Source organism: Lithobates pipiens, unplaced genomic scaffold (genome assembly GCF_037356315.1).
Source record: "Lithobates pipiens isolate NorthernLeopardFrog02 unplaced genomic scaffold, aLitPip1_a1.2 Scaffold_18, whole genome shotgun sequence".
NCBI lineage: Eukaryota > Metazoa > Chordata > Amphibia > Anura > Ranidae > Lithobates > Lithobates pipiens.
In genome coordinates, this window is record NW_027507758.1 from 417,997,914 (window position 1) to 418,013,657 (window position 15,744).

General features: G+C 42.3%; 1 protein-coding gene across 1 annotated transcript in view; it reads right to left on the reverse strand.

Annotated features, from left to right (window-relative positions):
* Positions 1-15,744, reverse strand: part of MYNN (myoneurin) — a 37,952-nt gene that overhangs the window by 5,570 nt on the left and 16,638 nt on the right. The window contains exons 5-7 of the mRNA XM_077488009.1: positions 12,910-13,088; positions 8,951-9,034; positions 5,988-6,074 (exon numbers count right to left, since the gene is read on the reverse strand). Of these exons, the coding sequence (XP_077344135.1) occupies positions 5,988-6,074; positions 8,951-9,034; positions 12,910-13,088 (350 nt within the window). The remainder of the gene's footprint in view (positions 1-5,987; positions 6,075-8,950; positions 9,035-12,909; positions 13,089-15,744) is intronic.

Below are 15,744 nucleotides of genomic sequence, written 5' to 3' on the forward strand. Positions count from 1 at the left end.
TCCTGGAATTATTTATTCTTTATTTTGGGTAAATATGGATTCGGACCGAGTTTCTTGGCCACGCTTAAAATGATTTATGACACCCCCACGGCGAATCTAATGATCAAAGGTTACAAGTCACCGAACATCTACATACGCAGGGGGACCCGCCAAGGGTGCCCCCTGTCCCCCCTATTGTTTATTTTAGCTTTGGAGCCATTGGCAATTAAAATCCGGGAACATCCAGACATACTGGGTATTAAAAGCGGCAGACGGGAACATAAATGCGCTTTGTTCGCAGACGATATCTTACTGCTCCTCTCCTCCCCAGTCACCTCCTTACCTACTTTGCACGGGGTATTGCAACATTTTACAACATTCTCAGGGTTAAAGGTAAACCACTCCAAATCTCAGGCACTTAACGTATCCCTACAACCACACATAGTCCGAGCATTACAGAGCTCTTTTCTTTTCCAATGGCAAGACAAGGCCTTACCATACTTAGGTATCACACTGACCCCTACTCTTACATCATTGTATAAACATAATTTCCCCCCACTGTTTAAAAAAATCTCTGCAGATCTCAAACGATGGTCGAATAACCCTCCGTCATGGTTTGGCAGGTTGTGTTCAATCAAGATGACAGTTTTACCTAAAGTACTCTACCTATTCAGGTCTCTACCGATCTCTATTGATAGGCGAGAACTCCAGAGGTTCCAGAGTAAGTTCGTTATCTCCAGTTCTGTCAGTTCAGATATGATTGCCATCCTGACTAATGGAGAGTTATAGCCCCTTCTGTGAGTGTATATAGGAGGTCGTCTCTATCCATGATGTGGAATCAGTACAAATACACCTCTCTGCCCCTGAGCCTGGAACCCCAGCCATCCAATGCTGCAAAATCAGTCCCTTTCTTTTCTGTGGGCCTCTGAGTGCTTCATATCGAGACCACTGAACAGATTATTACCTTGGAATCACCGCTAAGGGATTGAGTGCTGACCCAGCTGAGGAAGGTTAACTTGGACGTCATCCATTTATCATACATATATGCTTCATTCCATATATTTTCTGGTAAGCGCATTCAATATATAGTGACGGTTATCTCACGCGCCTAGGAAAGTGTTGAACCACTGTGGTGCTGTCATTTAAGAACACTTATGTCCGTCATTTGGATTCTCCTGTGAACTTTTTGGACTTTGTATTTTTATTTTATGCCATTCTTGGCTTTTTTTTTTGGTCACCTTCACATTTTTTGAAACCTATTACTTAATTGTATTAGTCTTTATTTTTCAATTTGTATTTATATTATATATGTAGGGGAGGGTTGGCGCGGCTTTGTATATTCTTTAAGCTGCTGGACTATATATGGGAGCACGGAAGACCCAGGGTGAATAGATAGACGATGTATACACCGAAGGCGAAGGGTGGCCTGGGCATGCCGGATTTGCTTAAATACCACCAGGCGGCACTAATTTCACAATTAATTCGGTTCCATACCTATCGAGACAGACCGCTCTGGATGCTGTTGGAATCCTCTCAATTTCCAGGAAAAGAAATTAGCCACTTAATGTGGTTGAGGGCAAAAGACAGGCCTAAGGTGATGTGCCCGACTTTGTCCCTCTCTCTAAATTTGTGGGATAGGCTAGCTACTACCCACAACTTCAGATCCGGACATGTCCCACTAGCCCCTTTGCTTAATAATCCCATGTTCGCCCCGGGTCTCCGCCCCCAAGATTTTTCATGGTGGACCAACAAAGGTTTACTACGTATAGCAGACTTATGTGACCATAGGGGGGCTCTGTCGCGAACATCCCTACATGAAAGGTATCAGCTCCCGAGGTCGGAATTCTACCGCTATACTCAAATAGCGCACTTTTTGGCGACATTAAGTCGCATCTCTGCACTCACTGCATACACCCCGATGGAGACTATTTGTAGGACACACGACAACCTCACGGGCCACATATCTCTGCTATACAATATTTTATTCCCCCCTTCTAAGAAATTGCCTTATATGGAGAAATGGGAAGGGGATATGCATACCACCTTGAAGATGGAAGAGTGGAACAAAATAATACAAGGTGCATCTAAATCTTTTATTAACACTTCCTTGATTGAAGCAAACTATAAGGTGCTGATGAGGTGGTATATGGTCCCAGCTCGACTGGCCACCTTCGCCCCTGGGGCGTCCCCGAGGTGCTTTAGGGGCTGTAATGCGGATGGTACCATGTATCATATATGGTGGTCGTGCCCGAAGGTGCGACGGTTTTGGATCCGCACGTACAATTTTATATATTCTTTGAGCCGTGTGAACCTCCGCAAATCGCCCCTGCATGCGCTGCTGGGACACCCCATAGAAGGGGCTTCAAAGCCAATGAGCAAGCTTATAGCTTTTATCTTTGTGGCAGCGAGGATCTCCATAGCCAAATCGTGGAGATCACCAATTGTCCCGTTTTACCTACTTAAAACAAAATTGTCCTGGATAATAGTGAATGAACGTTTATCGGCAATACTTGCTGATAGAATGGCTTGGTTTAACAGAGTGTGGGAACCTTGGATTAGAGATCTCGTAACTGGGTAAAGGGGTTTTTCTGGTGTGTGGCTGGGGGGTGGTCCCCGGGAACTGGAGTGCATCCCCCTTCTTCTTTTTCCTCTTCTTCTTCCTCTTTCTCTCTTTCTTTGCTTCTTATTCCTTATTTCTTTACCCTATCTTACTATAGTTACTTTTCTTCTTTTCCTTCTTTATTTGAGTACACCTGAAAACACATGTGCCAGTACCTTTTCTATTATCATTTCTTTAGGATTTATTATAGCACTGAAGTCAAAAGGGAGGGTTGGATAATAAGGGCTCAGATGTTTGCCTCTTGACCCCTAAATGAAGCAAGATCTAGGACGACTACCAGGAGGGGGTGGGCCAGTAACTATTTGAAGTACCCTCGCAATTCCACACATGTATTGCCAGTTTTTCCTCCTTCTTCTCTCTACTTGAATTGTTTCGTATTGTTTTCTTGTGCTTTTATGTATCTACATTGTCAGATACTGAAATTGTAACTCTTCTTGTTGAAAATTTGAATAAAAATATGGGAAAAAAAAATAAAAACTCAATAACATGGGCAAGACCAAAGAGCTGTCAATGGACATCAGGGACAAGATTGTAGACCTGCACAAGGCTGGGCTACAGGACCAGCAGCAAGAAGCTTGGTGAGAAGAAGACAACTGTTGCAGCAACTATTATTCACAAATGGAAGAAATACAAAATAACCATCAAATCACCCTCGGCCTGGAGCTCCATGCCAGATTTTGCCTCATGGGGTAAGGATGATCATGAGAAAAGTGAAGGATCTGCCCAGAACTACACAGGTGAAGCTTGGGAACGATCTCAAGGCAGTTGGGCCCTCAGCCACCAAACAATCCATTTGTAACACAATACGCTGCCATAGATTGAAATCCTACAGCGCCCGCAAGGTCCTCCTCCTCAAGAAGGCCCAAATACAGGCCCATCTGAACTTTGAAAATGAACAACATCGAAATGATTCAGAGGAGCATTGGGAGAAAGTGCTGTGGTCAGATGAGACCAAAATTGAGCTCGTCGCTATTAACTCAACTCGACACGCTGTGATTGGAGGTAGAAAAATGCTGAATATGACCCTAAGAACACCATCGCTACAGTCAAGCACAGAGCTGGAAACATTATGATTTGGGGCTGTTTCTCTGCCAAAAAGGTACAGGCCAACTTTGTCTCATTGAGGGGTCAATGAACGGGGCCGTGTAATGTAAAATCTTGGATGAGAACCCTTTCTCCCTCAACCAGAGAAAACTGAAGGAGAGTCATGTATGGGTCTTCCAGCATGACAATGACCCAAAACATAACGCCAAGGCAACAAAGGAGTGGTTCAAGAAGAAGGGTAGTCTAGCCAGTCTCCAAACCTTAATCCTATAGATAATGTATAGGAGCCGAAACTTTCAGTTGCCAAGCGAAAACAAAGAAACCTTAAGGATTTAGAGAAGATCTGTAAAGAAGAGTAGACTAAAATTCCTCCTCAGATATGTGCAAACCTGGTAACCAACTACAAGAAACATCTAACTTCTGTGTTTGCCAACAAGGGTTTTTCCACCAATTACTAAGTCATGTTTTGCTTGGGGATCAAATACTTATTTTACTCACTGAACTGCAACTGAATTTAGAACATCTATCATCTCTAGCATTTAAAATATACCTATGATAAAAATTATAGATCCTCCATTTCTTTGCAGTGGGCAAACTTACAAAATCTCTTAATTGTTTTAATATAGGTATACTTTTAAGCACACGTAAATAAAAAAAATAAAAAACCGCGCAATCCCTAATAGCATATATTAGGATATAAACACCTCACCCAAAATTTTAAAGTGCAGTGTTAAACGAAAAATCATATCGTTATAAATACCAAAACCTATTGTATGGCATATACTAAATACATTTGATAATGCGTATGCAACAGTGTCACTAATTACATAAACAATGAATCTCAGTAATATTGTGCCCTAGCCTAACACAGAGGAATGTGCCAATAGATAAATCACATAAATTAATGATGAGTCACACAAATGAATGAAAGTCCTCATTGAGATAATTCTTTGTGAAAACGAGATTTTAAATATAAATGCACTGTAGACAGAAACACCACGTGTCCCAAATGGCTCCAAGTCTCTGAATCGTGTACCAACGTGAAACAAATTGAAGTGCACCACCACCAAACGAATAAAGTTGGCTCCTTACCAGATGTCCTAGTAAGGTGCGCTTATAAAAGATCAGGTCAGAGTATGCGTGAAACTTGAATCGATTGGCAGTGGCACTGGTTGGCACTGGCAGGTGGCACTGGTTTGGAACTGGCAGGTGGCACTGTTGGCACTGTCACTGATTGGCAGTGGCAAGCACTGGCAGGTGACACTGATTGGCACTGGTGGGTGGCGCTGGCAGGTTTCCCAATGAGCCGAGTTTAACTGTGTGTGAAACTGACAAGTAACAGAGAGGAGCTGTCGAATTGAGCTCAATGTCAGGGGTGGGTGGGACCCAGCCGGGGCGGGTCGGGACCCAGCAGCTATCAAACACCAGCCAATGATTGGGATGCTTAAGAAAAGAGTCGGTGCCATATACACGTAGTGGCCTGCCCAGATCCCATCCCATTGGCTGCTGTTAGATAGCTGCTGGGTCCTGCCGACCCCAGCCGTGTCCCGCCCACCCCTGACATCAATCTCAATTCTGACAGATTCTCTCTCTCTCTCCTCTCTCAGTTACATGTCAGTTTCACACACTCAGCGGCTCTGGCAAGCATCAAGCGCCGCACTGAGTGTGGTGGGAGGAGGAACGGCGGGCAGTGTTAAATATCGGCCTCATTTTCATAATAATCGGCTGATGCCGATTTATCAACAAATGGCAAAATATCTGCCAATATAACGGTCAACCTCTAATTACCATGACCCACCACCAAAGATCAACATAAAAATAAGTTCTCCTATTCCTGATGATCGTGGTGATACCACATACCATATGTATGCATAATTTGATGTTTTTACCCATAGTAGGGCCCTAATGCACATTGACACTATACAAAAAAAGTAACTAAAACACAAACACGAAAACCTTGACCTTTAACAACACTGACCTTGACCTACATCAACAATCACAGTGATCACGAACCATTACTCATGGTGACAGATCAGTTTTCGGGCTGGGGGCACTCTACACGCACATATGCGTCCCCATAGAAAAATGCCCACTTCAATAAGGATGCATGTGTGCATACACTCATTGGCAAGGGGGTAATGTCAAAGTGGGAAAAAATGTATGTAACCAAAAAGTAAGTCAATTTTAATTTAATGTTCTCTGACAATAAAAAATAAAAGCTTCCAAGGTGACTATACATGGCAGCTTCTAACCATTAGAGCGATCTTGATTATTTAACAATAATTTATACGTAAAAAGAAGGCTACATCCCTGACAAGGTATCAAAGTACATTAACTAACTTACCACTGTGCGCTTTCAGCTTATGCTTCTTCAAGTTTTTCACATCTGTGTAAGAATTTCCGCAAACTTCACAGACAAATGGCCTCTCTCCTGAAGTCATAGCAATGTTATAAAAGTCAGTTTTTTTCAAAGAACTACAAGTAATTCTAGGTTTAAAACAACATTGACAATATTTCCAAGCAAGCTGTGTGGATGGTTGTTTAGGCATGTTTGTAAGAGACCCCAGACTCCTACTAGTCTTGTAGTCACCCAGGGGGTACATGAGATTCATGCTGCAAGAGCACCATTTCTATTCAAGCACCAGCCACAAGCTATCATGTGAAAGATTTATATTGGTAATGTGGTAGGGCTATTACTTTTATCAGGCTCTCTTTTGAAGTGCAGGGTATAATTTCTTTCCATCACAAAGTTCAAGTTGGCGCAAACTGTAGCACTCGGAATCTTGAGTCCTGCTGCAGCTCTGAGCGACTAGGCTCAGTCACCAGCCCCGTTCCCTATAAATGACAGGTTGTTGGTGCCGCAGCCATCCGCGACTCTCTACACAACCAGAGAGTACCCACGAAGTGCGTCCACCAGTGGTAAATCGCTGGCTGTGTGTACAGTCGCGAATACCTGTGGCAACCGGTGACCTGTAAGGCCCCTTTCACACGTGTGGACAATATGCCTGTATTTCATCCATCCGTTTTAGGAAATACGGACATAAATGCAATCCCTATGGGATAGCGGGTGTCAGCGGATGAACATCCTCGGACACCCGATATCATCCGTCCCCGCTATGGTCCGATTCTGCAGATGGAGGAAAATCCTATTTTTCGATCCATCTGCAGAGCAGATCGGATCGGATGAAGATGGACAGACGGTCCGTGTTCATCCGATCCCCCCATAGGGGAGAGCAGAGATCTGACAGGGCGGTCCCTGCACAGTGTGAAGGGACCGCCCTGTCATCCGCCGGCTGGGATCAACGGAGTGATCCCTGCTAAGCAAGCAAATGTTCCCCGGGCGGATCATCACGGATCCGTCCCGTGTGAGAGGACCCTTATAGTGAACGGGGTTGTGGGCCACACCTTCCTGCCAGTGTGTAATGTAATGTAGCCATAATATTTCCATTATCCTGGTTTGAATTGCGAGCCAGCACCATTTAACCCTCTTCCTCTGAGCTCCAGGCTGTCATGAACCTGCCCCCAGCCTGTGAATGGACAATGAAGAAGAAGCAGCACAGTGATGGGTCCATCGCTTTCTCCTTTCTTCTCCTATCAGCATGCTTATGATCAACATGTGAGCCGAATGGCTTCCTGTGTTGCATCTCCCACTCTGACTGCAAGATCAAAATCAGGTATTTACACTGCTTGCATTTGCAAAAAAAAAAAAAATTAAAATGTATGTAAAGTCAAATCTTTTTTTTTTTTTTAGTTTTGGATGGAGTGAGAAAGATTTGGAGACCTTTCAAGTTTTTATTATGTTGTCTCAAGGCTGGGAAGTTTCACCCCTCAATTTATCCTGATGACCATAGTCACTAACACAAAAAGAAATGGGAGTTAACACAATAGTTATTGTTAGGAAATGGGTTTTAAAAGTTAAAGTGATTGTAAAGTAGTTTTTTTTTCAAATAACAAACATGTTATTACTTATCTGCTCTGTGTAGTGGTTTTGCACAGGGCAGCCCACCAGATGCTACTCTTCACAGGTCCCTCTTTGGTGCTCGAGGCCCCTCTCTCCTGTCAAGTCCCCCCATAGCAAGCAGCTTGCTATGGGGGCACCTGAGCCAAGCTGTAGCTCCGTCTATCCATTCAGACATGGAGCTGCGGTTCAGCCCCACCCCTGCTCTCTCCTGATTGGCTAACAGACTTTGACAGCAGTGGAAGCCAATGGCGCCACTGCCTTGTCTCAGCCAGATTAAGAGGGAGAGTCAAGGATGGCCAAGGGACTTGTGGACATCGCTGGATAGAGATAGGGCTTAGGTACGTATTATTGGGGCTGCTGCAAACAGAAGGCCTTTTATCTTAATGCATAGAATGCATTTGGATAAAAAACATCCTGCCTTTACAACCCCTTTAAATAATTTAAATACATTTTTTTTGTGCTATAAACAAAACTGACAATTTTGAAGAAAAAAAAACAAAACAATATTTTTTACCTAATACATTTAATAAAAAATATAAAAAATCCAATTTCTTCATAAATTTAGGCCAATATGTATTCAGCTACATACTTTTGGTAAATAAAATCATAATAAGCGTATATTGATTGGTTTGCGCAAATGTTATAGAGTCTACAAACTATGGGGTATTTTTATTTCTTTTTTACTAGTAATGGCAGCAATCAGCAACTTATAGTGGGACTGCGATATTGTGGTGGGTATTCGACACCGACACTTTTTGGGGACCAGTGATCAGTGCTAAAAATATGCAGCGTCACTGTACTGTTGACACTGGTTGTGAAGGGGGTTAACATCAAGGGCAATCAAAGGATTAAGTGTGTGCCTAAACAGTGTTTTACTATACTCTGTGAGGTGCTTTTACTAAGGGAAGAGATGGAATTTATTCCTTGCTTTGCAGGGACACACTCCATTCCTTCCCTCGTGTCAGAATGGTGATCTGCCTTGTTTACATAGGCAGACCATCTCTCTGCCTGGCGATCAGCAGGTGCCAGAGGACATAGAGTACCCTGCACTCGCAGATCAGCTTCCGCTGTGTGTCCATGCACGCCCCCTACCCAGAAGTGTTGGATCACATTATATTATATATATATATATATATATATATATATATATATATATATATATATATATATATATATATATATATATATACACACACACACACACACACACACACACACACACACACCACACACACACACACACATTATACAGAGCACAGGTGTGGCCCTGTAGCAGTAAAACTGCTATAGGGTGGACCTAAAATGGTTAAGAAAAAAAAAAAAAGCTTAAAAAAATAATATCATACCTGTATGAGAGCGGAAATGTTTATTAAGTTCTCCCGAAGAAATGAAGCTCTTCCCACAGACTCCACAGATGTAAGGTTTTTCCCCTGTGTATTGAAAACAGAAGTCAATGCACTGGTAAGCATAACATCAAACTGTTTATTAGTCACAAAGAACATTTCAAATAAAGATCAATGGGCCCCATAATTGGATGTGTCTTAAGGAAGACCGTTGCAACCAATCCAATTGTTCTCTTTCTGTCTCTGCATCAGCATAGAAAAATGGTGGAGATGCTGATAATTTGCTATAGGTAACAAGTGCTGTTAATAAGCAGTTATTAATACATCTAATCAGTGAGTAAGATCCTCATGCATGTACAGCACTGCTGGCAAGACTTAAAAGAGAAGTATGTTTTCGTTTTTTTTGAGTTTTATACTCACCTAGGTGGATGCAGCATTGATCGGATGCTGCATCTGTCTCCCGATGCCTCTGCACTGAGAACCGAGCGATCGAACATTGCCGATGGCTCCGTTCTCACAGCTCTCCGCTCTGCCCCCTCCTCGCTCATTGGAGCACTGAGCTGTGGAAGGGGTGGGCAGGGCATCTTAGGGTCTCAGCAGCTTGCCGAGACGGGTATCAATCCAGGCACCTGGCAGATCCAGATCTCCATTATCAGGATGACACAGTGCCTTTTTGACTGGAGTGTATACTAAGACCATTCTGAGGCATCGGCCTTTTCTACCACTTACAGCTAATAAGTAGAGGAGTGAATACACAAACCGGTTTTGATTTTTTAAGTATATCTAAAGCCAAAACTTTTTTTCCCTCATGTTGGATTACAGTAATGGAGGGTTAAAATATGTAATTTTTTCTTTTGCCAAATACAGTTGTGCTCATACGTTTATATACCCTGGCAGAATTTATGATTTCTTGGCCATTTTTCAGAGAATATGAACGATAACACAAAAACGTTTCCTTTCACTCATGGTTAGCGTTTCACTGAAGCAATTTATTATCAACTATCTGTGTTGACTTTTTTTTAAATCATAATCACAACATAAACTACCCAAATGACCCTGATCAAAAGTTTACATACCCCAGTTCTTAATACCGTGTATTGCCCCCTTTAACATCAATGACAGCTTGAAGTCTTTGGTGGTATTTGATGGTAAAGCTGATGGTAAAGCTGCCCATTCCTCTTGGCAAAAAGCCTCCAGCTCCTGTAAATTCTTGGGCTGCCTTGCGTGAACTGCACGTTTGAGATCTCCCCAGAGTGGCTCAATGATATTGAGGTCAGGAGAATGAGATGGCCACTCCAGGAACCTTCACTTTATTCTGCTGTAGCCAATGACAGGTCGACTTGGCCTTGTGTTTTGGATCATTTTCATGTTTGAATGTCCAAGTACATCCCAGACGCAGCTTCCTGGTTGATGAATGCAAATGTTCCTCCAGTATTTTTTGATAACATACTGCATCTTGCCATCAATTTTGACCAAATTTCCTGTGCCTTTGTAGCTCACACATCCCCAAAAAATCAGCGATCCACCTCCGTGTTTCACAGTAGGAATGGTGTACCTTTCATCATAGACTTTGTTGACTCCTCCTAGTAATGGATTTCTTCTGGCAACTCGACCATGCAACCCATCTTTCTTGTGCATCTTGAAACAGCCACACCACATGTTTTCAGAGAGTCCTGTATTTCACCTGAAGTTATTTGTGGGTTTTTCTTTGCATCTCGAACATTTTTCCTGGCATTTGTGGCTGAAATTTTAGTTGGTCTATCTGACCGTGGTTTGGAACAGAACTCCTCATTCTCCACTTCTTGATTGGCTTTCTCAATTCCTTGGATATCTTTTTATATCCCTTTCCTGTTTTATACAGTTCAACTACCTTATCCTGCAGATCCTTTGAAAATTATTTTGCTTTCCCCATGACTCAGAACCCAGAAACTTCAGTGTAGCACTGGATGAAATATGCAAGGGTCTGTCAGGAGTCCAGAAACTCATTGACCTTTTATACACACAAACTAATTACAAGCAAACAGATCACAGGTGAGAATTGTTACCTTTAATAGCCATTCAAACCCCTTTGTGTCAACTTGTGTGCATGTTATCAAGCCAAAATCACTAGGGTATGTAAACGTTTGATCGGGGTCATTTTGGTAGTTTCTGTTGTCATGATTTAGAAAGAGTAAACACAGTTGACTGATAATAAATGGCTTCAGCCAAACATGAACCACAAGTGAAAGAAAAGTTTGTGTGTTATCATTCGTATTCTCTGAAAAATGCCAAGAAATCATAAATTCTGCAAGGGTATGTAAACTTATGAGCACAACTGTATATCTCATTAGTAAGATTTACCTTCACTCCCTGTCCCATAGGCTTAACAGAAAGTAAGAGGATATAACCGACATTTCCTTGTTTAAATGTGATTGGGCACAGCTGATCACATGGGCAAAGAACCTCGTCATAGAGATCGGTGATGCGATGTGTCCCAGGGACAGAGTGCACCACTAATCACCGTGCTGCGCACCGCCAGGTGTGTGTAATTGCTGCACACCTCCAGGGGCGTGCAAGTGCTGCGAGAGTGGGACAACATCATAGGACGTTATCTCAGAACGAAAGAGCCGCTGCCAGCTTGTCAATTGACAACATTTTGAATCTTTTTTGAATATTTTTTACAAAGATTTTGAATCTAACAAGAGCACAGACACCAATAAAAACCTGACAGTGGTTCTAATTCCTTATTACCCCACCCACATCTATAAAAAAAAATTGCCTTTGGTTATGCTTCAATTCTACCATGTCTGACAGAAGCATGGGAATTTCAGAAATCATAATAATTTTTTTAATATAGAAAAGAGTTGTGGTATTTTTGCAATTGCATTTCTGTTATCTATTACAAACAAGTGATCAGTTTAAGTGCAGACATTGCTTAACTGGGTTTTTAATTTTTTAGGCAAAGTCCAGTATTATACCACCTGATTTTTTTAAAGCCCTGTACCCGCCTTGAGTAGGAGATGAGCTTGGGTGTGTTTGGAAGAATGCAAATAAGACACAAAGATCCTCCAAAAATGTTCGCTCAGCAATCAGTACCCTCTGCTTCACATAAGAGGGAACCCTTCATTCTACTCTCACTAACATATATGGAGAGAAGCAGGGGGCATGGACTGAAAGTACAGCTAACCAAACTGCTCACTGAATGGCCACAAAATATTTCCTTTGATTTCTGTTAAATACTACTGTAATTATGGATCAAGCTATCTATATGACTTTTAAATCGCACACATACAAAATGAATTCGATTGAAAATAATTTCCAATTATTCTGATTTAATAACCCAATCAAGGATCCACTCATCGTTTTTTGTAAGATATGATCATAATTGTAAAAGACTTTCATGTATGCTCACCTATAGACTGCACATATAAAGTTCATAATTGTAAACATAATCTCCGTTGTCCATTAGTGACCAACACTGATCACTAGGAAAAGATCACTGAGAATTGCTCACAAATATAGACAGTCTGAGGCTACCCAGCAGAACATTATCAGAGTAAAGCAGGCTAAATACACACATAGACTGTGGGCAGAACAAGAGACACATGGTAGGTTCTTCCATTCACACTAAACAGCTTGGATGGAGGAATCTCCCCCGACAGCTATTGCATTCATAAAGCTGCAGCGCCCGTGGCTGTCTGAATACCCAAACAATGACTGCATCCAAATGGATGCAGTCACTGTTCAACTGACAAATTTGCACTCAGCTGGTCCAATTTTTTAATCAAAGCTTTTGTGGTGCCGATAGGGCCACTCGCAGTTCACACAGTTCAGCAGGAATTGGCTGAAATTCAAACTGTGTATGGTCAGCTTGGGTAAGCAGCCTGAGTGTTCTTTATAATGCAAATTCCCTCTACAACACTAAAGTAAAATTTTGATGTACTTTGGACAAAGTCCTTAGTAAGCCTTGTTATTCTTGTTACCTGTGTGTTTTCTTGCATGAGTAATTAGAGAACTTGATACAGCAAATGCTTTCCCACATGTGTCACAGACATATGGCTTTTCTCCTGTATGACGGCGGACATGGTATGTCAGGGTACTGGCCTGTGCAAACCTCTGACCACATCGGTCACAGACATATGGCTTTTCTCCACTGTGTTTTCTGTCATAAAGCAAGCAGAGCACTAGTTATTGACATTTCAGAAAGTGTTTTTCTAATACAAACTAGGCACAGAGTGGAATTAAAGATGCATTTCGGTCAACATTTAGCAAAAAAATACATGCAGGGGACATCGCCTTCCTTTTTTGTCTCTGTGGCAAAGCTTAAAATTATAAAAATCTTGAATAAGCTTAACCCTTTCATGACTAAGCCTATTTTTGGCATATGGTGTTTACAAGTTAAAATCCATATTTTTTGCTAGAAAATTACTTGGAACCCCCAAACATTATATATATTTTTTTAGTAGAGACTCTAGAGAATAAAATGGCGATTGTTGCAATATTTTATATAACACGGTATTTGCGCAGCGGTGTTTTAAACGCAACTTTTTGGGAAAAGGGACACTTTCATGAATTAAAAAAAACAAAAAAAAAAAAAACAGTAAAATAAGCCCAATTTTTTTGCATAATGTGAAAGATAATGTTACGCCGAGTAAATAGATACCAAACATGTCACACTTTATAATTGCACGCACTCGTGGATTGACGACAAAGTACAGTACCTAAAAATCTCAATAGGCGACGCTTTAAAAAATTTTTTACGGTTACCAGGTTAGCGTTGCAGAGGAGGTCTAGTGCTAGAATTATTGCTCTCGCTCCGACGATTGCGGCAATACCTCACATGTGTGATTTGAACACCGTTTACATATGCGGGTGCGACTTCCGTATGCGTTTTCTTTGCTTCGCGAGCTCGCGGGGATGGCGGGCACTTATTTATTTTATTTATTTGAAAAAATAAATAAAAATGTGATCACTTTTATTGCTGTCACAAGGAATGTAAACATCCCTTGTGACAGTAATAGGTGGTGACAGGTACTCTTTATGGAGGGATCGGGGGTCTAAAAGACCCCCCACCCCTCCTTTACACTTCAATGTATTCAAATCGCCAAAAACTGCGATTCTGAATACCGTATATATTTTTTAAACCGGCGCCATTGGCAGCCGAGTAAACGGGAAGTGACGTCATGACGTCGCTTCCGTGTTTACTATTAGGCCGCGTACACACGCGGACTGTTCGCCCAACTTTGTCCGCTGAACAGTGTTTGGGCGGACAGTCCGCTCGTGTGTGGGCTTTCAGCGGACAGTTTCAGCGGACAGTTTGACGAACAAGGTTTTTCGGAAATTCCGTAAAACTGTCCGCTGAAACCTTGTTTGAGCGAACAGTCCGCCCGTGTGTAGGCTTGTTTGTCAAACTAAGTTCCGCGCATGCTCAGAAAGGATTTACACGCCGAAAGTTATAATGCAGTGTATAGGACGTTGTATTTTTCGTCCCGTCGTACGCGCCGTTCACGTCATCGCGCACGGTTTCAGCAAACTGTTCGTTCGTCGTGTGTGGCCATGTCCGTCCATGCTAATTTTGAGCGGACTGTTTGCCGAAACTGTTTGACGGACAAAGTTGGGCGAACAGTCCCCGCGTGTGTACGCGGCCTTAGGATACTGGAATGAAGCCGATTACAGCTTCATTCCAGCTCCTCCCCAGCAGCCGGAGGCATCGCATTGTGAATCGGTGCTCCCGATCGAGCGGGAGCACCGGTAACAGCGGCGGGAGGCAGCAGACGTCCCCTCCCGCTCCTCTGGCATAACAGCCGAGTGGCTTTTAGCCGCTTCGGTTGTTATGGCTAGATAGCCAATCGCCCGCTGGAAAAAACGGTACTGGGATGATGCCTGCAGGTGCGGGCATCATCCCGGTATACCCCCCGGAAGCCGAGTACACACATCTGCGTACGCTCGGTGGAAGGGGTTAAACATGTTACAGCCTTTCTAAACCCCTTTACCTTGGAAGCCTTGAAATAACTTTCAGGCTCGGGGGGACCACTTCTAAAACCAATTAATTGGGGACATTGGGAAGAATGCCATTCCTCACAGGGGTGGTCAGAATGCCACCCTTACAGATGGCTAAAAAAAGATCACTGGTGTCATGCCACTGACTTTAACAAGTGAAGTTGGCCCTGGAACTACAATATGCAGACACTATCAAATAGGAGGTCAGTTAGTCACAGCTCAAGGAACCCCTAGCAACATCTGGAGGAACCCAGGTTGAGAGTGGCTGTTAAAACATATGTCAAGGCATTAAAAAAAAAAAAAAAAAACACATGCTAATGATATACAAGCCTTATGAGGGTGGTTGAATACTGCCACAGTCAATGTAGAGCAGAAAGAAAAGAAAAGGAGTAGTCAACCAGAGAGAGCACAAATCCAATCATGAAAAGCCATAACAAGTGAATCATCGAGGAAGCATGTGAATGATAAATTGAAAAAATTGGGCATAAGATAGCCTAAAGGTCGGACTTTAAAAGGCCCAGTGGACAGTAAAAGATATAAAATTTTCTATTTTTATTCATAACAATATGGTGGTACAAAAAGCAAAAAAAAGTTAAAGAACTAAACATATACACAATACATGACAGAAATGAACACGCAGAGTATACATAGTAGTGAGCCCCTGTGCGTCAACGCATTTCGCTTTCTAGCTTCATCAGGACAGACTAAGGGATTGTTGTAGAAAAACAGGTCTCACTATCTTGCAAAGGAATCCATGAAAGATAGTCTCACCCATAAGGTTTCAAGTCTTCTCATCATAGCATTTAAAGTGCTTGGGT